This window comes from Corapipo altera, unplaced genomic scaffold (genome assembly GCF_003945725.1).
Source record: "Corapipo altera isolate COAL_440 unplaced genomic scaffold, ASM394572v1 23b, whole genome shotgun sequence".
NCBI classification, from domain to species: Eukaryota; Metazoa; Chordata; class Aves; order Passeriformes; family Pipridae; genus Corapipo; species Corapipo altera.
In genome coordinates this window covers 15688226-15713794 of record NW_020884885.1, presented here as the reverse complement: position 1 = coordinate 15713794, position 25569 = coordinate 15688226, and the positions used below count along the sequence as shown (strand labels likewise).

Here is a 25569-nt window from a genome sequence, read left to right as displayed (position 1 = left end):
ACTGTTTTTTGGATTGGAGAAGCTCTCCAGATCAGGAAGGCACTTCTCTTGCTGCCCACGGTGCTTTTTGGAGGCCTTTCTCCAAGTCTTTGCTCTCACAGAGGCAACAGCAGGTGCTTGTTGTCTTGACTTACTGTAAAACATTTCTCGGCAAAGCAGGCAGAGTTGCATGATGCTCTACTGGGAGTGGGGGACCAGCCAATTCTTCCAGCAGTATGGAGAGCCCAAAGGAAAAGGGGAGTGGGAAAACTGGGTGTGTTTCTTCTGCTCCTACTGCCTGGAGGCAGGAGCATCCCCACCTGCTTCCCTGCTCTTTTGTCCTCTTGCTTTTCAGTGATACCTGCCGCTCCACTCACGTCGATCCTTGCTTTGGAGTCAGCAGTTATGTTGGCTTTTCCCAGTGTGGCTGAGCCCAGGCAGACAGAGGGACAGTTGCTAGAAGCAACTGAGTGTCTGCCTGATGTTTTTGGTAACTCTTTTGCTTTGCATCGAGGTGGTCCTGGTGACTGATGGCAGCAGGTAAATCTGGAAGAGAGAGAACTGCCTCTGGCACACAGTGGGACTTTTGTCCCTGAGATAGGAGAGTTGGTTCTGCCAGCTCAAAAGAAGCTCTTGAGTGCTGAGCCCTCTCCCTCTTTGGAGAGTGAGGAGGGTGGCTGCATTTTCAAAGCCAGTTTTGTCTTCTTGACTGCTGTTGTGTGGATGTCTTGCAGTATCAGAATACAGGACATTGCCGTAGTCTGAGGGACTTGCAGGATTGTCCCCTGTGACATTCTAGCATGGTCCTGTTGTGACTCCTCTCCTTGCAACTTTATGGGTGACTACATTGGTTTGCATGGGTAAAGGATGTGGTGGGTAAATATGTATGCTAAGACGCTGGACTATTTTTGTTCAAGGCTTGTTTTTTCCTAAGCCAGAATGTAGTCATAGGCACAGGGTGTTTCTCAGGCTACCAACTGTGGTTGGAAATTCTGTCTGAAGGTGAAGAGCAAGTCAGTGATGGAGCTGGGATGAGAGAGAGCTCAGGAGCCTTTACTGGTGATCAGGAGTTTTGTTCCTCTTTTTCCCCTCTGTGGGCATCCAGATAAATCTGTACTGCCACCACCTGTGTTTGTAAAGCCACACATCTCTATAACATGCCCTCAGCCAGGGAACTTGTCTGTTTCTTTGTGGCATGTGGGAGATGTTTTGAGGTATTCTCTCCTCACAAGGTCTCACAGCATGAAGAAGGTAAGGCTCGCCAGACTGAGCCCAGCGTGCAAGGAGAGTGGAGGCTGGATATGGGGGCAAGGTTTGCCTGCGGTTTTGCAAGGGTACCAGCCTGACTGTTTTCATGGCGATAGGAGGGGTTGGAGGGGGGACACCCATCCCGAACAACTGGAGGGAAGCCACACAAGACAGGTTGTGGAGGATGGAAGGGACTGTGGGAGCTGAGGGTTCTTGTGGGGGACTGTCAGGAAGGAGTTTCCTCCGTGCTGGGGCTTGGCATCCCCGTGTCTTGCAGGCTGAGTGGGCGCTGTGCCACTGAGCCTGTTCCCATGGAGGGGAGAGGTGTGAACAGCCAATGGTGCAGGCGGCTGACATGGCACCTCCCCGTGAGGACTTTGGCCTTTTATCATCTGAGGCAAGGGGGGAAACTCCACTGGCTGGGCTTGGTGCTTTCAAAGCTCAGCGTGGTATGGGGACAGTTGAGTGCTGACCATGAGGCAGGTGAGTTTGCGTCTGCAGCCCCAGGCTTGTGTCTGGTGGCAGAATGGTACAAATGGGCTGTGCTGTGCCCCTGCACAGCTGGAGAGGGGACAGGCTGTGAGGGTGGGGAGCATCCACCAGCGTGTTCGAGAGCTGCTTTGTTTTCTTGAGGACTAATGCCTTGACTGATCCTGCAAGGAAATTTATGTCAGTGCCTGCTTTCAAGTGCCTAAAAGCAAGCGAACTGCAGAGAACTGACACCAATTCCCTCCAACCTCTCTATCCCAAAATGTTCTGAGCAGCATAGAGCCAAGTTGACAGCTTCTCCCCAGGTGAGATTTCCTGGTACTGACTCCTCTGTGCGCTCTGTGCTTGTCACACATCTAGAAAGAAGCTTCTCTCAGGAAATATTTGCAGTTTCATTTTACACTCTTTAAACCTTAATCATTGCAATGGCTGCTTTGCTTCAGTCATTAGCAAAATTGGGCAGAGTGTCTGCACCTTTACTCTGAGAAGGAAAGTGTTGTGCTGATTCCAGAGAGTTTCTCCTCTCCCAGTGGGTATTTGTTGCTGATTGCTTCCCCCACGTTCTCTGACTATGAGCAGTTGCGTGGCTATGTCCTCTTGACACAGTGGGTGCTGGCATGGCTTTGCTCCCTCCTCTTACCCTCTGAGCCCTGTTTCTTGACATCAGCTTCTCTCACTGGTCTCTGAGTTTTCCTGCTCTCCAGACAAATCAAAGTATGTGGAAGGGGGTCCTGGCTTCCCCTTTTGCTATTTATTCTCAAGTCAAGGTTGCAGTTTGGACATTTGCTTTCAGTGACAGCTCCCAGTGTGTGCTGGCCTCGAGTTCTATCTCATTCTTGCCTGACTGCTCTGCAAAAATGTTTGTGCTGGCATGAAATTGGGGATGGGAACATGTTTAAGTGTAGGGAGAAGACTGGTTTGGTTTCTTCAGCCACAGCACCCGCTGACGTTTGCTAAAGGTGTTCTGTCAAGACATCAGCCTGTGTGTGCTCAGACAAATCGGCATGTCCAGCATTCTGTGCCTGAGAGGATGTGCTCACCTGCAGTGGAGCTGCTGGGGAGCAGAGAGCCTGGAAATGGGAGGGCTGGCAGAGGGCAGAAGCAAAGAGCTGGCTTCTGGGAGGGGTGCAGGGTGCTGCTGGCAGGACTGGGGTAGCTGGTGGACTGGGAGTCTGCAGCTATCTTGGAGGATGCCAGCAGTGGCTCTAGCAGCCTGTCAGGGGAAGAGTAGGAGAAGGAGGGTGCTGTACCCAGGTCAGACTGGTGGAGCAGTGGCATCTGGGGGTAGAGGTGGCAACCCACATCCACAGGGCAGTGTGGTGGCACTAAATGCAATGAGCATGGTCAAAGAGCTTTGGGTAAGCTTACCCTGTTCCTTCTCCTGTGATGTCTTGGCTTGAGGAGATGTTGGGTGCCTGTATGTCTAGTCCAAGCTTGCTAGTGTGACACATGGTATGAGACAAGATGAGGTCTGTGTGTTCCCCTCCATGCCCCACACTGGGCTGTGATTCTCTGGTAAGCACTTTTCCCTCACATGATGAGGTGAGAACCAAAGGTTCAGAGTTCAACCCCATGTCCCAGGCTGATCAGGAGAGCAGATGCAAAGGTTGGCCTGAAGAAACCCTTACTGTGTGGGTAGTGTATGTGGTGTTTGGCAAGGCAGGGGCAAAAAACAGCACTGCTTTGCCAGTGGCTTAGACTGTGAGGACCAGATACATCCAGAGTTTGTCAGGGTTGCCTTGTGGTATCCCAGTCTGGCTGCTCTGTCACTGTCTGGAGCTGGCTTTTGGGAGGTGAGAAAAGGGAGAGGCAGGGTTGAGGAGGCTCCTGGGCTATTTACATGTGTCAATGTGAGCTTTGGGCTGTTTGCACCGCTTCTCTGCCTAGCACGGAGATGATTCCCTTTGCTGCGGTGTGTGTGTGGCTCTGAAACTAATTTGCTCGATCATTTTAATAAATGTAAAAGGGATGTCCTGGTGTGCAAGTAATGGGGCATTAATCCATGCCTAGCTGTGTTAACAGCACTCTAGGAAGGAAATACGCCCATGCAGTTCTCACTGTTAATTATGGGATGTTTAACTTAGGATCCCTCTTCTGTGATGTCTTCTCAGCCTTTTTGGCTTTTAGGTGAGTCTCTGGTGGCTCTCATTTGCCCTGCCCACCCCTACCATTTTCCTCGCAGCTCCTCAGCTCCTTGTGCCCTGGAGATTCCCAGTTCCAGCTGTGAGTGCCATTGTCCACCTGGCCATGAAGTTTAACCATACAAAACCTTTCTGAGGCATCAGCACCTTTTTGGTGTTGCTGGCTTGTCTGCTGCCCCAGTGCAGGTGCTGGTGGGAGATTTCCTAGGAAGATGCAAGGCTTGCTCCCTGACACTGCTCCTATAGGAAGCCTTGGAGCTACATCCCTGCTTGGCTGCAGATGCTTACCTGCTTTTATTTGCAGCTCTTGGCTCCTTAGAGCACTGTGTTTCTGGGGAGATATACTTAGGTTGTTACTTAATCTCTTTTCTTTCTAGGTTAAATGTGTAAAGTTGTTCTGAATTTGCTTTTTAAATGTCCTATAAAATTACTGGCATTCTCTTCCCAATCTGGTTTTCCACCTCTTAGACTGCAGGACTGTAGCAGCTATTTTCTTACCCTGGAAGCGACTGGGGTCTGGCTCTCTACAGAAACTCCCTGGACAAAGTACTGGGGGCTTCATCATTCACCATCTTTTAAAGGACTTAGGGAGTTCTGTAGATTACAGCAAAGTGCTCAGATAAAAGTTTGCAGTGACTTTGGGTTTGTTTTGCAAATGGTCATTCGTTGGAGCTCTGTTTAAACAAACAGAGTTCAAATAAGCTTTCCACTTCAGTGCATTAAAATCCCTTAATTCATTAAAATCCCCTCTCCACAGACATAAAGGCCTCTGCTGTGCCAGGTGCTGTTTAAACAATTATCAAGTGCTGGTGTCTGCTGTAAAATGATCACATTGTTCACTTCCAGTCGGTCATCCACGAGTTGAGTGGCTTTTGTTAGGGGAGATGATACTAGTCCTGGTATTTGCTGGCCATACAGCCAGCACCAAGGAAACTTGTAACTTTGCCCAGTTTTAAACCCAGAAAGGTTGTTTTTACCCTGTCTTGCTGTGCTGCTGCAGCAGGAGTGTCTGTTCCCTGGTGGGAAGTAGGAGTAGTTTTCCAGCTGGATCGGACAACTGAGGAGGGCTCTGTAGTTCCTAGGCAGGTAAACAGCTGAAGCCAAAAGTCAAGAGAAAAAAGGGAAGAGAGAGCTAAACTCAGCTCTCCTAAGTCCCTCTTGGTTCAGAGGGACTCCATCACCCTACTTGTGTCATCAGGTAAGAAACAGCCCTGTGATACATTTGTGTGTCCATATTGGTCTCTCACTCTTTTGGCTACCTGGCAGTGGTGAATATTGTCAGCCTTGCTGTCTTTTCTTAGTGATGCCCTTTGCGATGGGTGCCTGGCCTCCTGAATGCCTCTCTACAGGAAAGGGTGCAGCAGGGGCAGCAAGAGGGAATTTTTCCCAGTTTGGTGCAGGCTATATGATATTTTGTCAGAGCTACCTCAATAAACACAAATATCCTATTGAGGGTGTGGACATTACCATGTGTCATGAGTTTTCGTGGCTCAGGGCTTGTTTATGCCAGGGTTACAGGCTTTCAACAACTGATCTGCCTATATTTTTATATTTTGATCTTATTCTGGTTAAACTGATAGAAAATTAAATTAACCTAAACTGCTCTTGTGGACGTACATATGAAAGCACATGAAAGATGTGATTTTTCACTCGGAAAGCACAGACTTAGCTGATCTTGAGATTTTTAAGGTCTGTGTCCATAGATAAGTTGAGATCAGGTAAATTCTCTGAAGAGGGGTCACAGAAGATTTAACACTGTAGTGCAGAGGGTGAGGTTTGTGTGCAGTGTTTTGAAGAGGAGCCCATTTCCTTAGTGAGCTCCGTATGCTGGTCTCTCACAGCTTTAGTTGAACGTGGGACTCCAGAAAAGGCAGTTTCAGTCTCATATCATCCAAGAGTGAGACTGTACAAATGGTTTCATACTGTCCTATCCTTGGCATTTGATGTGATAGGGAGGGGGAGCAGGTCAGTGCTGAACTCCTTCCCGTACTTGTTTGCACAATCACTAGCTCTTTACACTTTCAGAGGCCTCTTATTCTCAGGAATGCTCTGGGACTCAAGTTGTATCTTCAGAGCAGAAGCGTCAGCCTGTGTCACCTTGTTGGATGTGAGATTCTGTGTGGCTTAGGAAGTTTGCAGTTAAGGGGCAAATTTCATTCCAGAGGCAATGGGCAAAGGTATGTCTTCTGCTTCTGGCTCACCATCGAGGTGGCAGGTAGAAGGCAAGAGGGAAGAAATTGGCTGAGTGCTGCTGATATGAAAGCATAGGGCATCTGATTCCCAGGCTGGAGGTGAGGAGGCAAGGATGTCTTCACAAAGCTGAAAGTTGTGGCTGCTTCTGAAATTTTCTCCGGTGCCCAGATTTCTTTGTGTGGCAACTTCTACCAGCTCTCATTAAACAGGAGCAGTTAGGAGTCTTAGAGAAAGCTGGTTCCTGCAGTCTTGAAGGTTCAGTGCTGTGCCAGCACAGCTGAGCTGAAAGGAGTGGGCCGAAGGGCAAAGTCACATCAATAGCTTGAGGAGGGACAGACACTCTTAAAAGACAATGTGGGCACAAGACTGAACATGGGCTGCTCTCTGTTTGGGCTTGGAAATAGAGGAAGGATAGTAACCTCTGGAAGTGCAGCTTTTTGAGGACTGTCCATTAGAAACAGCACACATGTGTGGGAGGGAAGTGCTGAACAAGTCTTGTAATGACATGTGATTGTTTTGGGGTAGCTGGGTGGACCTGCGGTGGGTTGGGGATCCACATGGTATGGCGCGAAACGCTCCTTAGAGTTTGAGAGAAGTGACAGACACTGCTGTCCTGGATGCTGGGCAGAGCTTGTGCCCTGCCTGGCTGCTGCCCTTCCTCACATGCTGCTAGAGCCTGATGATTCTGGCAACTCTTCCCTCTGTATGTCCCTGTATATTTATATACACCTACATTTGTAAGGCTTCCTCTGGAGCTCAGTCTCCTCTCTGAGGAGATCAGGTGTTCCCTTAAGTCACTTGTTCCTCAGCTGGCCTAACCCTACAGCCTGCCCAGTAGCACCTGAGCTTCAGGAAGAGTGTAAGTGTCTCAACTTTGTGTCCTTGGTGTCTTTCTGTCCTTTCCCAGGAAGAAACTGAAGTGAAAAAGACGTGACTGAAAAAGAACAATTTGAAGGAACGGATTCATTTCTTAACAAGAAGAAGTTTGAATTAAATGGCTGATAAACAGATCAGGTAACTTTTAAAAAATTTTTTGAGTTGTTGGTTGTCTTTCAGACTTATTTCTGTTTTTGACACAGGAGGTTGGAGGTAATCACCTGATCATCTCTTCCAGCTTTAAACAGTTCTGATTTCTTCTCTGCTCCTTTCTTTATCTGTTTTTTTTCAGCCCTCTCTTATTTTCTGTCTCTGCCATGATGTCACATCTCTGCTTTCTTCAGTTCTTTTTTCTCATTGCCTTGTTCTTTCTGCACTCTGCTTTATATTCTGCACAAGTGTGTTCCTTTTTGCTTCCTCTTTCAAAGGTCACCTTGACCTACTGACTTCAACTGCTGACATCAAAGGAGCAAAGCCAGCTCCTTGACCACCCAAGGATGCAGCGCTTATAATTACAAAGTCCACGTAGCCTTGTGCAGCCTTGTGCCCTTTTAAAGCCAGTCAGTGCTTTGAGTGATTGCAGGAACATGAAGAACCAACAATGATTAGTGACACTTAAGTGCACAGCAGGAACTTTAGAGCATAAGTCCTGGCATATGCAAAGGCTTGATTTGAGTCCTTCCTGGAAATGAATTGGGATGTGTTTTTGGGAAAGACAGTTTTGCCCTCTAGCTTACTAAGAACTGTGTCAGATGGATCTGCACAATCCTGCATGTAGTTTTAACTTTCTGTTGCTTACAAAGTTGCCTGGATAAGTGACTCCTACATGCTGTGGGATTCCTGTGGGGTTTTTTGTGATGCTTTTCTAGCATCTGCTTTTCCAGGTTACCAGCTCAGGGCAGGTGGAGTCAGTGGGTGAATGAAACCTGGTGACAGAGGGCCAGGACTTGGCAGTGCCTGAATGCTGCAGGCAAGAGGGCTGGCCCTTCTTAGTGCTTGCCATGGTGAGGATTATCTTCCTGTATGCCTGTCTTCTGCAAATGTGAACAGTCCTGAGCTGTGCTGATAATAAGACAGTATTGTGAAGTGTTCGTGTGCCTAGATATGCCCGTCATTGGCTACTGCCTTTGGAGTGCACTTGGCACTGTTCTTGCACACCATGAAGGGCATGCTGAGATTCACCTCCATGGAGCCTGACAGGTGTGTGTTCCTGATAGCCTCAGCAGAGCAAAAGGACCAGATGTCCTTGGCCATTTGAAGCTTGGTATTTTAAAGGAAGAGCAGACATGTCCTATCGGATGTTTCCTGGCCCCTCCGATGTGCTCTTGGCAGTGTGAACAGCAGCTTGTTAACTACTGGGACTAGTTAAAAGGGCTGAGGAGGAGCACTGGGAGAGGAGAACTGGGATGCCCTTCTATCCCTTCTTGTGTTAAACTGAGCAAATGGCTTTATTTGCATACTAGCCTGTGTTGTCCCTGTTTCACTAAGCCCTGCACACGTAGGTAGTGAGAGGCAGTAGCTGTTCAGAAGCTAAATAGGACAGAGACCAAGCACAGCATATTCTTATCTCATGAGAGAGCAGAGAGTGCTGACGTGAAAAGTGAGATGACTTAGTCACAAGGGAGAAAGCTTTTTATTCCGGTGCAGTGGCCTTTGTCTCATGTTATTCTCTGTGCCTCAAATCCCTCATCTCCAGTCTAGGTGACCACCTGTCTGCAGCAATCACAAGCAGCCAAGCCAAGGAAATCTGTTTAAGCTTAGAGTGTCTACCAAACACCTCTCTCCTTGCAGCATGCATCTCTCACTCCTTAGTAGAACAAGACTGATAGCAAAAGACTAATATCAAGAGCAGAGGTTTGATTCAAGGTGAGATCAAGGGCATCGTATTTCAGTGCATGTGGAACTTAATCTCAGTGTCTCGCCAGATACTACCCCATAGTCCATCCGTACTAGTCTCCCTTTGCAGTGTGCATGGGGGAACCTGGATAGTTGGATTCAGGTGTGATGGTGTGGTTGAGCAAGGGTTTCTCCTGGACAGACACAGGGAGAGGCCCTCTGCAGTGCACGTTGCCTAAATTTTTGGCTTGCCCAGGCATATCAGGCTATTCCCCTTTATTGCTGGGGTCTATGCTGAAACTGGGCAGTCTCTTGCAGTTATAGTAGCAGCAGGTAAGATCTTTGTGTCTGTGTCTCACTTCCACCTGATATAAACCCTGTGATGATTTCACTGTTAGAACAGGTTGAGAGAGGCCTGCCCTGGGTGTTTCAGGGACACTGAGAGAAGTGATGACAGTGCTGAGGATGGAAAGGGGCACTCACTGTGCCTCACACTCTGTGACCTGCCAGCAGTGACTTCAGAGCTGAATCTGGGGAGACTGAGGTGATCCTGTCTTGAAATACCTTCCTTCCCAGTGGTGCCTCTATCTTGACATGCTTTTATCTGGTCTCTAACCTCCTTTTTCAGGGTGACTGTGGGTTAAATAAGGAGGGCTCCGTGATGTGAAGCTTACTGTTTGAAATTGTCCCATGTCCTGAGAACAAGTTGAGCGTAGGAGTTTGCAGGAAAATCTATTCCCTTCTCAGAGTGTGGCGCAAAGATCCCTGAGGCGACAGAATCTCGAGATGGTGAGATCTTGCAACCTGGCCCTGCACTGAGCACATCCACTGATTTGGGCCTGCTTTCCTAACATACTGTGCTTGATTTAATCTCAACACTGTCTTGTTTGGAGTTGTGGGCTGAGCTCAGATCTGTCTGCCTGTCCTTGGCACCTCTTCTTCCAGCTGTGCCAGCCCTGGGGCTCAGTGTGCTTTATATTGGTGCAGGTGTTGAGGAGGAAAGAGCTTTGGCTGCAGGACAGCAGAGGCTGAAAGAAAATTCCTGGGGTGTCAAGATCAAGCTTAGCACTAGTGGACAAAGACTTATGTTTTTTTTCCCACCCCTCTTTTGTCTGCTTCCCTTAGGGAGACCTCAAGTTGAAACCTTGAGGCTCCATATCCTGCCTTTTCCTCAAGCATGGCCACTTATTGATCCTCTGTGCAATTGCCCCTTGATGCAGAGTGCTCTGCAGAGCTGTTGGGGGGTAACTTGTTTGCAAGGCTTCACTCCACCATGCCATGGCCAGCTTCACCAATGCTGGGTAATGCAGTCTGTCCCCCCATCCAGAGCAGCACATCACTGTCATGAAAGGCAGCATGCCTGTTCCCCCTGTGGGAGGACTAGGCCTGGCTGGCTCAGTCAGCTGCAATCTAGGACTGCTGTCAGCCCTCAGTTTAATATCCAACACATCCTGTGTTCAGGGAGCCATATCTTATGCTTTATTGGAGGGAGCTGACTCAAACACGCTTCCTTTGTCTCTGTGTGCAGTGGTTTATTGAGCATATAAGTGCAGGACATTTTTCTTAATTGAATTTGCTGGGAACTCATGTTTAGCTGATCTGGCTTTCACTCAGTGCCACTTGCAAGAATTCCCCGTGGGAGCACAAGGGCGAGTGGAAAAAGCCACGCATTTTGGAAGCACATGCAGCCAGCCAGGTTTTGATTTCCCCAAGAGGTATGAGCTCACGTCTCCACATCTGCGGCCGTGCAGGCTGCCAGTCCAGCGATTTTGCGAGGCTACTGCTTTGTGTGTGTTCCCCTCGCCCTGGGCAGTGGGTCTGGGAACAGTTTCCTGTGGTTGCAGCCGTCTGCTCCTTGGCTGCCAGCTGGGTGCTTCTGCTGGGCTCGTTCCCACATGATGGTAGCAGCTGACGTGTCACGAACCTCTCATTAGCTTTGTATCTGATTGTGGTGCAGGAAAGTATTTGTCAGCAAACCTGCTGGCTCAGATGCCATCCGGCCCTAACTAAAGGCTGTCCACATGGTAGGTGGTCCAACACTCTGTCTTTTCTCCTCTTGGGACAACAGAAACCCTTGGGTCCTGGCGAACGGGGTTTTTCCTTGCTCTTAGCAGTGTGTGGGCCAGCTGTTTGGCTCCACTGCACTCAGCAGTGGTTGTTCCTGAAGGTATGTGCTGCTTTCCCCACCTGCCCTGTTTATACAGCGGGAGCCAAGCTTTGCCTTGGGGCAGAGCTCCCTTCGTGCTGGGGAGGGACAGCCTTTTCTCACAGTGATGTATTAACTCTGGTCATGCAAAAGAGCTCAGTTCTTTCCTCTTTCCCTTCCCTGGTGTTACCCAGTGCTAAGACATCTGTTTCTGTCTATCTCATCCTCTTACAGTCTACCTGCCAAGCTGATCAATGGAGGGATAGCTGGGCTGATTGGGGTCACCTGTGTATTTCCCATTGACCTGGCAAAAACTCGCCTGCAGAACCAGCAGAATGGCCAGCGGATGTACACCAGCTTGTGAGTACCACCTGCATGGGCAACATCCCTTGGGGCTTTTGGCAGGGAGTCCTTCCTCTTTGTTACCTCTTTCAGGTGAGTTCAGCATTTCTAGGAACTGGACTGTCCTCAGGAAAGCCAGGAGACAATCCTGAAGCAAGCTGTGCTTGAGGAGATAATCCAAATAGAGCAGCTATTGAGGCTGCTCAGCCGAGCAGACGAGATCTCTGCAGAGGGCACACCTGTTTGAATTCCTTGCTTGGGAGCAGAGTGTTCACTGCTGTCAGAGCTCAGGACCAAACCACAGGAAATCCCGTTCGATTCTCTGCTGAGCTGCAGTCAGGCGCATGAGGGAATTTCTGCCTGTCTTGTGTTTCCATCACTCTGGTATTGGAGATCCTTCCTTTGCTGTGTCAGTTTTGAAAAGGCAAAGCAGTTACCCATTCTCAGTCTAGACCTCTGTGTGTGGACCTTTTGAAGGATCACAGGTTGACACATGCTGTGTTTACCCCAGCAGTCCTGTGTCCAAAAAAACCCCAAGTCCTTCAGGCTGTAGGAAAAGAAAGCATGAGTATATCCAGCCCACCGAATTCCCCTGGAGTTTGTGTTGGACTCATAGGGCTGTGTGTCTGCTGTGGTAATGCATACCACACAGCACAAGATGCTTCATCCTAGGAACCAGACACAGGCCTTAGTTTTCCAAAAGTACTGTTGTCATTGAGGGGGAAGAAGGGACTGGGATGGGACTGATGAGGTCTGTCCTGTCTCCCTTCCACTTTGTTTAGAATTTGAGGCAGAGTGGGGATAGGAAGAAAATGCTCTGTATGTTGATGGTTTTAGTCTCTGTACCTCCTTGCTCTAACTGATGACATGTAATGATGCATGAGCTTAGGCTGTAGGCTCTGGTGCTTCCCTTGACAGTTGCCATGCTCTCTGCTCCCTGCATTGTTTGTGCGCCCGGGCTTGTTGGCAGGATGCAGCTTCCCATCTTGCCTTGCCTCTCCTTTTGGTTGTGTTCTGCTCCTGCTGCAGATTGCATCTCCTCCCTGAGGATCACTTATTCCCCTGATCTTACAGGTGTCAGCAAGAGGAGTAGGGACAGGATGGAGAACTTGTAGGCTCCCCTTGGGACTGCGTGCCACAATGCCTTGTCCCTGGAGGGAAGCTCAGTAGGAGAGAGGCTTTTATTCTCCAGCAATTGAGCACAGATCTGCTCCATAGCCAGGAATTGCTGTGTGATGAGGCACTGTTAAGGAATACATAGGATTTACCTGTATATTTGAGCTGGCTCCTTCTAAGAAAGGGAAAGGATGAGCTTTCCTAACAAAGGCTGCCCAGTTACAGAGGCTTATTTTTCTGAAAATACTGTGTACCCATCAATACCAGATCTCAAAGGTGTCTGCTGAACACCCAAGAAGGCAGCTAGTTCATTAAGAATTTTGCTGTCTTACTTTAAGATAGCATGCCTTGCTTCTGCTCAGCTCAGGAGACCTTTAGCATCAGGGCAGCTTTTCACTTGAAAGAGCCAAAGACGCTTTGGAGCAGTTCTGAGGGCTGGAGATAGCTGGGATTTTGGGCTGTCCTGCCCCAGGTATGTTATGTATCATTTTAGTTGGCTATTGGCTCCCTTTTCCAGGAAGAGAAAAGAGCTGGGCATGGCCTTGGTTGCATCTTGTTCTGCTGCAGCTCGAGGGGCTGGAAGTGACATGCAAGCATGGTGAGACAGCAGGGCTTCCTGAGCGTGATGGGGAATAGCTCTTCCCAATCCCCTCCCAGCCACAGCTTGTCCAAAGCAGCACCACTAGCTCAAGGAAAAATACCTTGTCTCCAGCACTGCAGTGGAAAAACTTGATGGGAGGGTTAGGAGAAAGGTGCACTGAGATTTCTGGGGCTTGCAAATGTGTTGAAGGAGCTGCTCCAAAGAAGGAGATGGGTGTGTGCAAGCTGCAGGAGCTGGGGTGAGTGTGTGAAAGATGGGATCCCAAAGGATGTGGAGAGTCCCAGCAGAGAGGGGCAACTCATTGCTGTGACTGGCAGCAATGCAGGATGGGCTCTTCACAAATAATGTGGAGTACCGTAGAACAGTCTTGACCCAAGTAGGGACATAACACTCTCAAGGGAACTGTGTATTTCCTCCTTTTCCACCTCAGCACTACTACAGAGCAGAGATGAAGTTTACTCCTTGTGTTGGCAGATCTCTTAAAAATGAATTCTTGTTTTCATCAGCCACACTTCCCTTATTACTGCTTAAAAGAGCCTTTTGGTTCTTAAATTATGTATACGTGCATGCATTTGTACCTCTCTCTTCCCCTATGGCCATAGAAGTATCCGTCCCTTCCCAAACACCGTAAAGCCACCTTCAGCCAACATCCAGGCTTTGTGCATCTGTGGTTCGGAGAGGGAAACTCTGCCAGGGGATCTGTGCTGCCTTCTTGAACTGCGCCTTTGGATTTGCTAGGTGTGTGTCTGTGCCTTCAAAAGCCTTTGTGCCATTCCAGCACTTTGCATAGTTTTCCCATTTGCAGTAAATATATTTGCAACAAGGAAGGTGCCAGTTTTCCCCTTGGAGCACGGCACCCTGCCACGCTCTTCCCAGGGCAAGAGCCTGAGTGCTGGCTGCCTGCTCTGGGACGTGATGTGTTAAAAGTAAATGCTTTAATCTGTGTGGGAGGCCACAGATGACCGAGTGCTCAGGTCATCTAGTGTTTGTTTGTGTGCCTTGTGTCAAATTTCATGGACTAAGTCAAACAAGCCAGCATGGAGGGTTTTGGCCCCCCTTATTTGCCTTCCAGAGCTGGATTTAAAAATGCATACATGGGGATCTGCTTGTTAGAGTATCTCATGCGTGTTTGCCACAGGGGACCCTGGATAAACAGCCCTCGCAGTGACACTCTTCCCTTTTGTGTTTCTAGAAAGCAGACAGCGCGTGCAGGGTGAGCCGGGGGTTTCAAAGCCCCTGTGAATTAGGGGTTGAAATTGGACTCAGGCCTCAACAATGGCACATTCAGAGGCTGACGCAGTTCCCATCTCAGCTCAGGGTTTTGCTGACAGAATGCAAATGGAAACCACTCCAAGAAATTTGCTTTGTTTTTCTCTGTTCTCACCCACCTTTGAGCTCCTGTGGTTCATCTCTCTGTTTTGTTTGCAGGTCTGACTGCCTCATTAAAACAATTCGGTCAGAAGGCTACTTTGGCATGTACAGAGGTAAGTAAAGCTGAGTCAGGCACAGCAGAGCTTTTGCGTTGGAAGCACTGGTGCGTAAGTGGGAGGAAAAGCTCTGTTCTCTGGCATATAAAGCAATAACCTAGCAGTATCCTAAGAGGTTGAACATTGCAGCTGTTTCTGAAAATAACCTACTCCGTGCAGTTGTCTGCTCAGCTATCCATCACTGAGGGCTTGAGTCCTCCCCATGGTGTTAAACCTTACCATTTACTGATGGTCATCTGTACTAGCAGTTTAAGTGAAGCTGCTGGACTTTGTTTCAGGACTGTGTGTGTTTGTTTCCCGGCTTGGGCACAGTAACTTTTGCCGGAGGAGCAGTAGCAAATCAACTCTTGAAGTATCTTATTTTGCGGTTGATGATTGAGTTTATGTCAAAGCCCACCACCAACATGGTCAGGCCTGATGTCTCTCAAGCATGCTAAAGTGCTTTGTTCAAATATTAAGACAAGCAGCAATTAAAACAAAAATTAAAAATAACCTGCCCCCAGAAAAGAACTCCCTTGAGGTGGTAAGAAAATCAGAGGTTGGCTCACAGTGGAGCTTCAGCTGTTTGGTCATTGTGTGTTGACTGTGGGGGGAAGTGGCAGGTCCACAAAGCCCCTGGAGAGACTGGAGCCCCTGGAGCTTGAGAAGTTTGAAATACTGGATAGTGTTAGGCCTTTCCCATGAGAACAGTGAGGCTAATTAAATGTTTCCATGGACACAGCCTTGAGTTTTAGGGAGTTAGCTAGAAAAGGATAACAGTGCAAGGACGAAGCTGTTGACTGTGTGCAGGTGTTAAATTCCTAAGTGTTTTTGCAAAAATGCATTTACATTATGTGTGTGGGAAAGTAGGGGCCAGCTAGCTCAATAAAACCTACCTGCTGCTCTGAGGCAGCAGACACCCCTTGTCTCATCTTTCTTCGTGTGTGTGTGTGTGTCTTCTTTCTTCGTGGACTAAAACCTAATGACAGATACCCCACGACAGTTGACCTGCTGGAAATTTCCTGTCTCCTTGACTTAGGCTGTCTGTTGCAATAGTGAGTTCCTTGCTGATATTATACCTTTTATAGTTTAAACACAAAATCTGTGGAAGTTTATAAAGCTTTTGAGGAGAGCAGGCCTAATTCTGGCTTTTATTTGTAGCAGAGGAAAATATGGAGTACCTTCTTGACTCTCAGCACAATCCAACTGGCTTAGTTGGCACTGAGGTCTGGTTCATTTTATATACTGATAGTCAATTGCCTTTGTATGCAGTTTTTATCTGAGGTGCTCAGATAGCATTCTTTGTGGCACTCATTCACTGATAAAGAACCTGATTAAAGTACTACTATAATTGAGTCCTTGCTCTTTGTCTTTCCAAGCGGAAGTCCGGAGGTGCTGGCGCCTTGCTGTTGGCATGTGTAGCGTCTCTTGCTGCTTCTTCTAAAGCTCCTAAGGAAACACAGACACTGTGGCTGGCTGGCCTGGGAGCAGGCACTGGCTGCTCAGGCAGCACCTCTTGCCAAGCTTGCTGGTGGGCGTTTCAGGGGAGTGTGGTGGATGATGAGGATGGATTGGCTGCTTTGCCTGAGCTTTCCTGGGATCAGGCAACAAGACAAATAACCCTGAGGAACCCTGGCAAGCTCCATCTTCAGTGCTAGCAGTGACGCCTTCCCCTTTGATTTTTTCCAGAAGCTGGCTGCTTCTGTGTTCCTAGCCAGGAATGGAGCCTGCATTAACTTTGGCTGTAAATATGCAGTGGCAGGTTGCTTGGTGGGGAGCAGAAGGAAGAAGCTGTTCAGGGAAACCTACAGGAGAGACTGTAGGACCCATCAGGGCTTTTGGGAGAGACAGCTGAGTTCTGTAAGGCATAGGGTGGTGGAGGGGATGTGCATCACCAGGCCACTTGTCACTCCCAGGCAGAAATCTCAAAGGGTGCAGAGGGTTTTGTGTACCTCTTGCTTTTTCTAGCTATAATGAGTCTGGTCAGCTTGGTCCATGTCCCTATGTCTGTTCCCTGGACTGGATAGTGGCTTGAATTTACTTTACACCTCTGACTATTAAATGGGGAGCTGGTCAGAGAGGGCTTTTCTGAATGGCTCCTGTTCCTTCCAGAAATACATAGTATTTTGGCATGGTCAAGGTGCGAAGGTGAGTCCTGTGCCTCAGTTCTGTGAGCTGACATTAGCAGCCCTTCCCTCACTCTCAGGGAGAGGGTTGGTGGGTAAAATACATCCCAGATTCATGAAGAATGTGTGAGTGCTTTTCTGGAAAGAAGATAGAGATGTCTCAGCCTTGTGGACAGGGAAATATGGAAATCAGATGGTGGGATTGGTTCCTGCTCCCTCCATCTGTTCCAGTTCCCCAGCAGAATTTGCTGAATGACTCATGAGCTCTTATTTGTAGCCTTTAAGCTGAAATTGGGAGGATTATATGTTAATATGATAAAGTGGCAGCTGCTGTTCCCCATGGAGAAGTCACAAGCACATCGGTTGTCCCTGCAGATCACTTGGCCTCAGTTGGAGGACAGAAGGGGTCTGTTTGGGTACAGCCATTCCCACTGTATGACTTCAGGGCTCCTTCATATGCAATTCAAAACTCCACAGTATGGACAGGAAAAAGGCTTGAGCTTGCAGGATGCTTTTCTGCAGAACACCTCTTAAGGGGTGTGTGTGGGCAGACAGTCCTTGCTTTGTATGAGTAGTCCGTAGCAAACTGTGTGATGTATAAGACAATCCCAACATTTCTCTCAAGTTCTTGGATTTGTTTGGGGTAGGAAGAAGAAGTTTTTTCCCTTACGTTTTTTTCCCATAACATCTAGGTAGCAGCAGTGCCTTAAAGCTGAGTGGAGCAGTCTAGCCCTGTCTGTGCTCAGGGAATGATGGTGTGCTGCCTTCAGACATGATGCCGAGCGAATGAATCCATAGTGCCTGTGGGCTCCTGGACCCCATGGGCATCAGTGGTAGGGGACCTTGGAGAGATGCTCTCTCAGCTCTCTGCTATAGTCCATCCAGAAGCCATCTAAAAATCCCAGCACATGCCCCACTGGGTAATCCCACTGGTGTTTGAAGACCAGCTGTTTAGCCGTGCTGGCAGGAGCTGAAGGCCTATATCAGACTGGGGAAGTGCCCTCTGCTGTTGATGACATTAGGAGGGTAGCTGCAGTTTAGCTGCAGTCGTGTGGCAGCCTTCCCTGGCCTCTGCTAATAATATCTCCCACGTGTCCCAGTGCCGCACTGGGGATGACTCAGTCCCCCTGTTATGTAGGTTGCTGGTGGTGTGTAAGGGCTTCTGTAGAAATGTGTTTTAATAACAGAACCCAAAGCTCAGTGAGAAGGCGGCACTTAGAAGTTCAGTTGGCAAACAACTGGTTTTGCCCCTAGTTGATTTCGTTCTTTGTTACTTGTTTTCAAAATGGTTTTTAATGATTGCTGTTTATTTTTCCATGCTGTTTGTCTGTCTTTGCTTCTGGTACATGTAGCGTTGCCTATAGGCCAAGGTTGGCTTTAATTAGGGAAATACTCATTGGTGTGGGTATAATTGAAGAGCTTTGAGATTTTGTAAAAAGATAGAAAACGCTGTGGAAGGTATACAGCCAGCAGCTGAAGTATCTAATTTCTCCTCCTCAGCGAATTGAAGCTGTTATGGATTATTGAGGACAGGGATTATGCATTCTCTGCTAAGCAGCTTTACTGAAAATATCAAAGATGTAGTAGAAAACTCAGGTTCATTAACTTTTTTTTCTGTATATTGCGTGTTTTTACCCTCTGCTTTATTTGCAATTGAAGGAGAAATTTCTGTGAAAGCCTCCTGGTTCCTGGAGGAGGTCAGCACGTGGAAGTGTACTTCTTGAGTGCCTTTCTCGCTTGATGGTTTGGAGTTTTTCTTTCTTTCAGTGAACCCTTTGCACTGGTGTTAGAGTAGCTGGTTTATGCTTTTTCCTTTCTCTCCTTGTTTTTCCAAGGAAATAGTTGTTCATGCTGCATGTGTACAGGTGTTGTACTTTCTAGCCATTTAGAGTGGGGCTGAAGTTATCTCCAACTTGGCGTTTGAGGAAACACTTCATGGGTAGCCACTTCCACTTAAAAATTAGGCTCTGTGGATTTGCTTTGTAGATCCTGATATGATTGACATTAAAAGATGGAGGTAGAGCATGAGGGTCATGTCTGTGAGGCTTCTTATCACATGCAAGAGCCATGGTAGGGGGGACGTGATGGTATAGGAAGAACACCGAGCTGAAGCAGTGCAATCACTGGTGCACTAAAAAGTTTGCAAAAACCCAGGAGTGTGAGAGTGCTGCCCTGCTCCCTGCTAGTTAATTTGTCTCGTGTAAAAGATAATGGCATTTGTTGGATGTCATGGCCAGTGTGGAATGAATGCATTGGGTTAGCTTGCTACAAGGTAGCGTTATGCTGTGTTTTCTGCAAAATCTGAATATGGGAGTTGAAAGGGGGAAGATGTGTTGGGCTGCCCAGCCCCGTGCAGCAAAATCTCTCTCTTTTCATGCTGCAATTTCCTGCATGGTGGAGATGTGTCTTCTGAGCAGAGGATGCAGAGCCAAGGATTCTTGTGTTCTGGTCCCAGTTGTAGTGGTCCCAGGAGTCTCAGTTGCGATTTAGCTTCCTAATCTTAGGAAGGTCCCCCTAAACCTTTGTCTTTCCTTTTTTGGAGAGAGTCCATTCTGAGGAACTGATTGAGTTGCCTTTCTTCAGGTGTGTTGAACCCTTACAGCTCTTGTCAACTTGTATTCAAAGGTCCTGAAAATGAACCACATTAGCTCTTTGGAGCCTAGTGGGGGTGCAGGACTCTCTGGCTGGTTCTCTTTGGAAAATGAATCTTTGGGACAAGTTGTTTAAATCTCAGCTGCAAGCATAAATGCCTGTATTTGTGTTTGTTCTTGCAAAGGTGTTCATAGGCCATTAGCAAGTCTCAACTGTGACTCCATCGAAGGGCTTGGAGCTCCATAAGTTTCAGTGCAGGCAGGGAGACCTTGAGGTTATCCACTGGAGGACTTTTTGAGCCGTAAGATTTAAATGGAGGAGAATATTCTGGAGTGCTAATGTAATAGTGCAAAACCCAGTATACTGGGAAGGGACTGGCCCTTCCCTCACCCCATTTTCCCCAGGGCAGCTTGGAAGCTGCCTCCCAACCACTGTGTTGCACTAATACCAGTGTTCATGGCCCAGAGCAGCCGGCCAGGCCACGCAGACATTTCATTGTGGCAGGCACAATACAGGGATTTGCTGTTTGTTGCTCCTGACAAAAGGGGTGGTTACGGGGGGGCAGGGGGGAGCCAAGGCTTGTTTACACCCCAGGTCCCCCAGCAAACCTTGCCATGGAGGTCAGAGGAGAATTTCTGCAGGCTGCAGCTTGTGGTGGACAACAAACCGCTTAAGCGGTGGCTGTTCTGGGAGTGACACCAAGTGGCGATAAACAAGGAAAGCCACTTTATTCTAAGGGTCTAGAGCTGGCTGACTTCAGTGCAGATGAACCAGATGACTTCAACCAGCTTCCAGGTCTTGCAGTGGCTCTGCCTTTTCTGGGCTGCCTGGTAAGCAAGCAGCTGTGGTGTTTTCTGGGGAGGCAGGGAGCAGGGATACTAGTGAGAAGGTAGGGCAGGGAGGCTTTTGCCTCTCAGCATCACAAAATATTTGCGAAGGAATTGAGACAAGTTATTAATCCAACTTGTACTCCTTCTTTGAAGGGTTGATCTACATCCTTCTGAATTTCTAGGAATGCACCCTTGGATGAGAGAAGGGGTTGCATGTATGCATGGTGGGAGGAAGTAGTAAAGCTAAAGAAATTACAAAATACATATTGCAAATGGAGTAGAAATACATCTGGGGATATTTTCACAAAGCCAAGGTGTTGGGAGGCAGAAATCCTATTAATTTTCAGGGTTCTTTCTTATTTCTTAATCCATTTGGTGCACTGGGAGCTCTCTTTCATCTGTCATTGGTTTTGAGCAGAAGTTACGACACATTCCTGAAAAACCCAGTTAACAATTCCTTTATTCTCATTCTCCAATGGCCTTTTTGTCTTGCCCAGGGGCTGCAGTGAACCTGACTCTGGTGACCCCAGAAAAGGCTATCAAACTGGCAGCCAATGACTTCTTCCGGCATCACCTCTCCAAAGACGGGTGAGTAGGGAGTTGACCTTTTGCGGTGAACTTAAAAGACACCGGCTCTTGGAACACGTCTGTCGAGATGTCAGGGCAAAGGTGGAATGGGGTAGTGCAGTGGCTGAAATATGAGTTGACCTTGAACAGCTCAGCTGGTGATTACATTCAGGCTAAGGATGTAATGTCTAAAATGGGAAGCGTAAAGCACTCCACTGGATGACTGCTCTTTATTCAAGCTTCTAAAAATAGTCCAAGACTTAAGCCAAGGTTAGTAGATCCAGAATTTGTAGAGTAAATATTTGAGAGGAACCCAGTGGCACTGATCATTGCTCAAACAGCTGCTGGGAGGACCCTTGTCCTCAGCATCCTATTGGATGCTCTGATGCTCCTTCTTGCTCAAATAGATGGCAAGTCAAGTTCTGTAGACCCCAAACTTAGCCCCCCTTTTCTCCTTTTTTATCTTGAAAACAGTTTTAGAGAGGTGGTGAATCTGAATTGACAAAGGGCACTTGCAGCATTACCCAGCCGCTGACCTGCATATAAATGCTGAAGGAATAAAATTATCTGTTCAGCTTGCAAGTGGAGGGTGGTTCATGTGAATTGAATATGAGTAAAAGATGCAAGCTGAGCAGTTGAGAGGGGCTGGGCCCTGAATATTTAATGCCATTTTCACCAAGATATTTCCCTTGCAATTTGGAGAACATTGTATCTCCCTTCAGACAGAGACCTTTCTCCAGAGACAGAGAAGAACACTATTTCCAGTCTTCAAGTGACAGTAGCTGGAAAACAGCCTGCTTGGGATATGATCCCAGCTTTTCCCATTAGCAGTTATGGGGTGGAGCCTCACTGAAAATGCAAAGCTCTGACATGATTACTTGGCTTAACAACGTCCCAAAACATACCACGTCAGTCTTGGCTGCTGCAGATCAGTGGCTCAACAGCTTCAGTGGAGATTGTGGACTGACACAGGTTGAGGATCTTTTTTTTTCATATGCCTATTTTTTTTTTGTTCTGGAGTCTTTTAAAGTATCAGCTAACATATGTCTATGTGACTCATCGGCTCGCAGCTCTTTGTCATTTTCTGTCTCTTCAAATAGTGTCTCTTCTGTGCTGTGCTCAGACGGGGGGAGGTGATGATGTCCTCATGGCTCCTCACCCCTGCCAAGCGGTGGGTCTGATCCTTGCAGCAGACAGCAGGGTGCACCTTGGTGTACTGCAGTAGACAGCAGCACAGCTCTACCACCACCTACCAAGAGGGGGCTTAGTGGGTTGTACAGGCATGACAGTGGGATGCCAAGTTACCACGTCTTGTACTACCACTAAGAGAATGGCCCATGGAAGAAATCAGATTGGCATTGCAACATATTTGGCATTCTGTGAGAGCCATCACTGCTGTGATATTTCAGCCATTAAAATGTGACATGCCTGTCAGTCGATGTCTTCCCCCATGAGAGGTAAAGACTTCCTCAGAGGACAAGTGTGTGTGTCTGCCTCAGTGATGGGTCTAGCTTGGAGAAGGACTTTGGGTAAATGGGATGCAGATGTTTCCACGAGCAGCTGAGGTCTTCACTCAGACCTCTTCCAGTTTCACTTTTGGGTTCTTGGCTGGTCCACACATGATGTGGATGATGGGCTGCACTTGATTCAGAATAAAGGAGCTAGGAAGTTTTTCCAAGAGTATGACACCCTGTTCTCCTAAATCATATGTATGGCTGGGACTGGTACTACCATGAGCTGGGGCACTACTTGGGTAGTGGGGAGCCTTTTGTCTCAACACAGAGCGTTTTTACTTCCTTTAGAGAAAACAGAGGTTGGGCCACAGATAGGTGACAAGAGCTAGGCAGCATGTGAAGTTGGGGTCACTCATCTCATTCAACCACCACGGGGGGCTTGGATGAGTGAAAGCTGGTCAGCTCTGCTTGTGAGGGTAGCCAGCTTGAGCTGGACAGAGAGGCAGAGCCTTGATACTGCTGTGGTTTAAGGTGTTTCTAACTAGAAATGTCACTCCAAGATGTGATGGGAAAGAAAATGCCTTGTAGTTTTTGTCTGTGGCTGGTATAGGCTATGAACATGGACGTTCCAGTGCATTCTGTCATCTTTCTTAGTGCATAGGGGGTAGAGGGTGATGGATAAGGCCATGACATCACCAGTGATGCTGAGGGCCCTTAGAAATTGCAGAGCAGCTGGTTACCATGGGGTCCTTTTCCTCTGTGTTGAGGAAATCCAAGGCCTGGGGATGGAGTATGTAACCTGCTGGAGTTGTGCCTGGCCATGCTGCAGGCAGTGCATGTACCTTGCCTTTGGCAGTTCACGTGGTCTTTTCCCATGTGTAGCACATGCAGCAAATAGGAGTGATTGCAGGGGGCTGTTTTATTGAGTCACAAAGCTGTGTGACCCCAAGGGCTTGCCTTGCTCTTGCAAGCTGTTTGCAGTCTGCAGGTTTCTCCCTTTGGATGTTTCTGTCCCTAAGGATGCTCTGGTGCTTTCTGACTCAAAGCTGCAAAAGCCTTCTAGACTTCTAATTTGATATTGAATGCTTTTGTTGCTACGTATCTAGCCCTTGTATTGCTTGAAGTATATTGCGTGAGTTGGTGATCCTTTTCTAATAAAATGTGCATATTCTATCAGTTATTTTCTAATTAAAATATGTGCTATTAAAATACACCTCCATATGCAAGTGGAAGAAGCATGTGTGGACCAGACACAGTGTGGCAAGTCCAGCATGACTCTTAAATACTCTCAAGTTACAAAATGACTTCCAGTGTATATGGATTTATTTATTTTTATCCTTTGAAAAACTTAGTGTTGAAATTGCTTTTAAACTGCTAGGATAAAAAAATGGCATAAAGCCTATTTTTGAAAGGCCAGACTGAAAACAGCACCTGTGATGTAGGAAGCTCCTGGCTACAAATTGCTGGAAGAATATTTTGGGGATGTTGTTATTGCAGGTTTGTGCTAGACTCCCTTTTCCCTAGCTGTGTTCTTGGATGCTGCTGGACATAGAGTATTGAGACAGCAGATCCTCGTGTGGGACCTCCTGCCCTTGTTGATGCATCTGTCTCCTTGTGTCTGGAGATGTCTGTTCCTGCAGCTCTCTCCACCCTGGGACTAGCTCAGTGCTTTTCCCCTCCCTTTGGTGCAGAAAGGTTGTGTGCTCATAGGCTGAGGGACTTGATTTCCCCTACTTTGCCAGTTTCTATTTTGATGTCGTTATGAGAGCCTACAGCTACAGCTTCTTGTTTCATGAGGAAACAAAACTGAGTTGATCCTCCCAGGCTGACCTGGTCATTTAGGAACAAGGGAGTCCAGAGTGAGTTGTGTGAGCGCCTAGAACACACTTGCTATGCCAGGGAGGAAAGGAGGGAAACCAAGATACTGAAAAACCTGAAGGGCACCCCATAACCATGACTGAGAAAGGCAATAAGGGTCAAACATTTTTCTGTGATAATTTTGACTTAAGAGCCTCAACAGTTCCCAGGGGAAGAAGAAGAAAAGGTGACCCCACAGGAGAGTCTTCAGGCAGGTCCTTGTGGCACTGTAGGGAAGAGTCCCCCTGTGGCTGGGGAAGGCAGGATGTGTGAGAGAGGGGAAACTTCTAGTCTTCAGGCTGCTGGAAACAGGTGGGATTTTTTTTTCCTGTGGCTCTCTGAAGCTGGATGTGTTGAGAGACTCATAATCTCACAGGTACTGTTAAAATAGTAGTGGCTTCACTGTCTTGAGCACAGGACATGAGAAGAGGGCTAAGTGAAGCACTTGAGTGTGAGACTCTTGGGTATGAAGCTGAGGAAGCAATTTAGATCGGTAGTACACCAGCTTTTGAAGTACTTCACTGATTTTTGGGTGGCCAGTGTGTGAGGCCTCTTTGATGTAAGTAGTGCCTATGTTTTATGTCCTCTTTGAATCTGGGTGTTAAACACTTCATTAAAAATCAGTCTCTTTAAAGTGTCCTACAAGGTTTCATGTTTATCTCCAAAGTGTTGAGTGCCAGACAGCTGTTTCGTTTGGCATGTGTTTGCCAAGTTTTGTTCATTTTTCAGGTTCTTGGTGAAATATTCTGCCTTGTCTACAGTAACAAGTGTTTCATGCCTTCTTACATAAGCAATTTGTTGCTCATAAAAACTCTTTAGTGTCCCTGGATGAGTTTCCTGTTGCTCTTCTCCAAGATGTATTATTCCCTTACTTATCCTGTCCTCTTTAGTCTTGACCTTTATTTTGTTTGCTGTTCTGAAGCAAAGGCTGGCAATCTGCTGTCTTAGCAGCTCGGATCCCTTGGAAGACCAGCATGACTGAGTTAATTCTGCCTTTGCTGATGCCAGCAAATTTTCTTCCTTTTTGCTTCCCCCTGCCTTGTGTCTTTGCTCAGGGATGAGAAATAGCCAACTGTAATTCTGAGACAAGCAAGGCACTTTTCCTTCAGTCCTATGCAGGTGTGGAGACTGAAGCTTGTTCTCCATTGCCTTCCCAGCTGATACGTCTTCCCAGGACTCTTTCCTTCAGCTGCTCTTCTTTCAGGCTCTTCTAAAATACTCAGACCATCTCTTCTGTGACACCTGTTTAAGTATCCATTGCATGACCTAGTTGATCCTTGAGCTTTAGAATGCTCACAGACAGGCTGTAAAGTGGGGCTCTTGATTTAGAAAGGAGGGATGCTGCTGCCAGTCCTGGTGCTGAGCTGCTGAATCACCCTGCACACACTGTGCTATGGTCTTTCTCTGCCCTTGTGGGCCAAGGCAGCCTCTCCTGCAGTTATCCATTGGATGCTCAGACACTTCTTTAATGTAGGTAACCCTCGTCCAACTCACTGAGACTTGTAGGTGAGGGAGAAAGAGACAGTTAAGAACTGATAATCTCCCTGTGCCTATTCAGGGATAGCTGTTTGGGGAGGGCTCTTTTATTTAGCATACAGAGACTTGGAGAATTACAGTGGGTTGAAGCTGTTGACATCAAAGGTCAGCCAAAAAGTAAATGCACTTTTAACTGTTAATCTGGAAGGAACTAGACATGGGCTGCTTAATCAC

General features: G+C 47.6%; 1 protein-coding gene across 2 annotated transcripts in view; it reads left to right on the top strand.

Annotated features, from left to right (window-relative positions):
* Nucleotides 1-25569, top strand: part of SLC25A22 (solute carrier family 25 member 22) — a 51906-nt gene that overhangs the window by 16390 nt on the left and 9947 nt on the right. The window contains exons 1-5 of one of the 2 annotated variants that reach the window (XM_027642516.1): nucleotides 1596-1710; nucleotides 6958-7064; nucleotides 11143-11268; nucleotides 14396-14451; nucleotides 20479-20569. In XM_027642516.1, coding sequence (XP_027498317.1) covers nucleotides 7045-7064; nucleotides 11143-11268; nucleotides 14396-14451; nucleotides 20479-20569 — 293 coding nt within the window. In that variant the 5' untranslated portion in view covers nucleotides 1596-1710; nucleotides 6958-7044. Of the gene's footprint in view, nucleotides 1-1595; nucleotides 1711-6957; nucleotides 7065-11142; nucleotides 11269-14395; nucleotides 14452-20478; nucleotides 20570-25569 lie in introns of those variants that run through there. The other variant, XM_027642515.1, reaches the window with a different exon arrangement.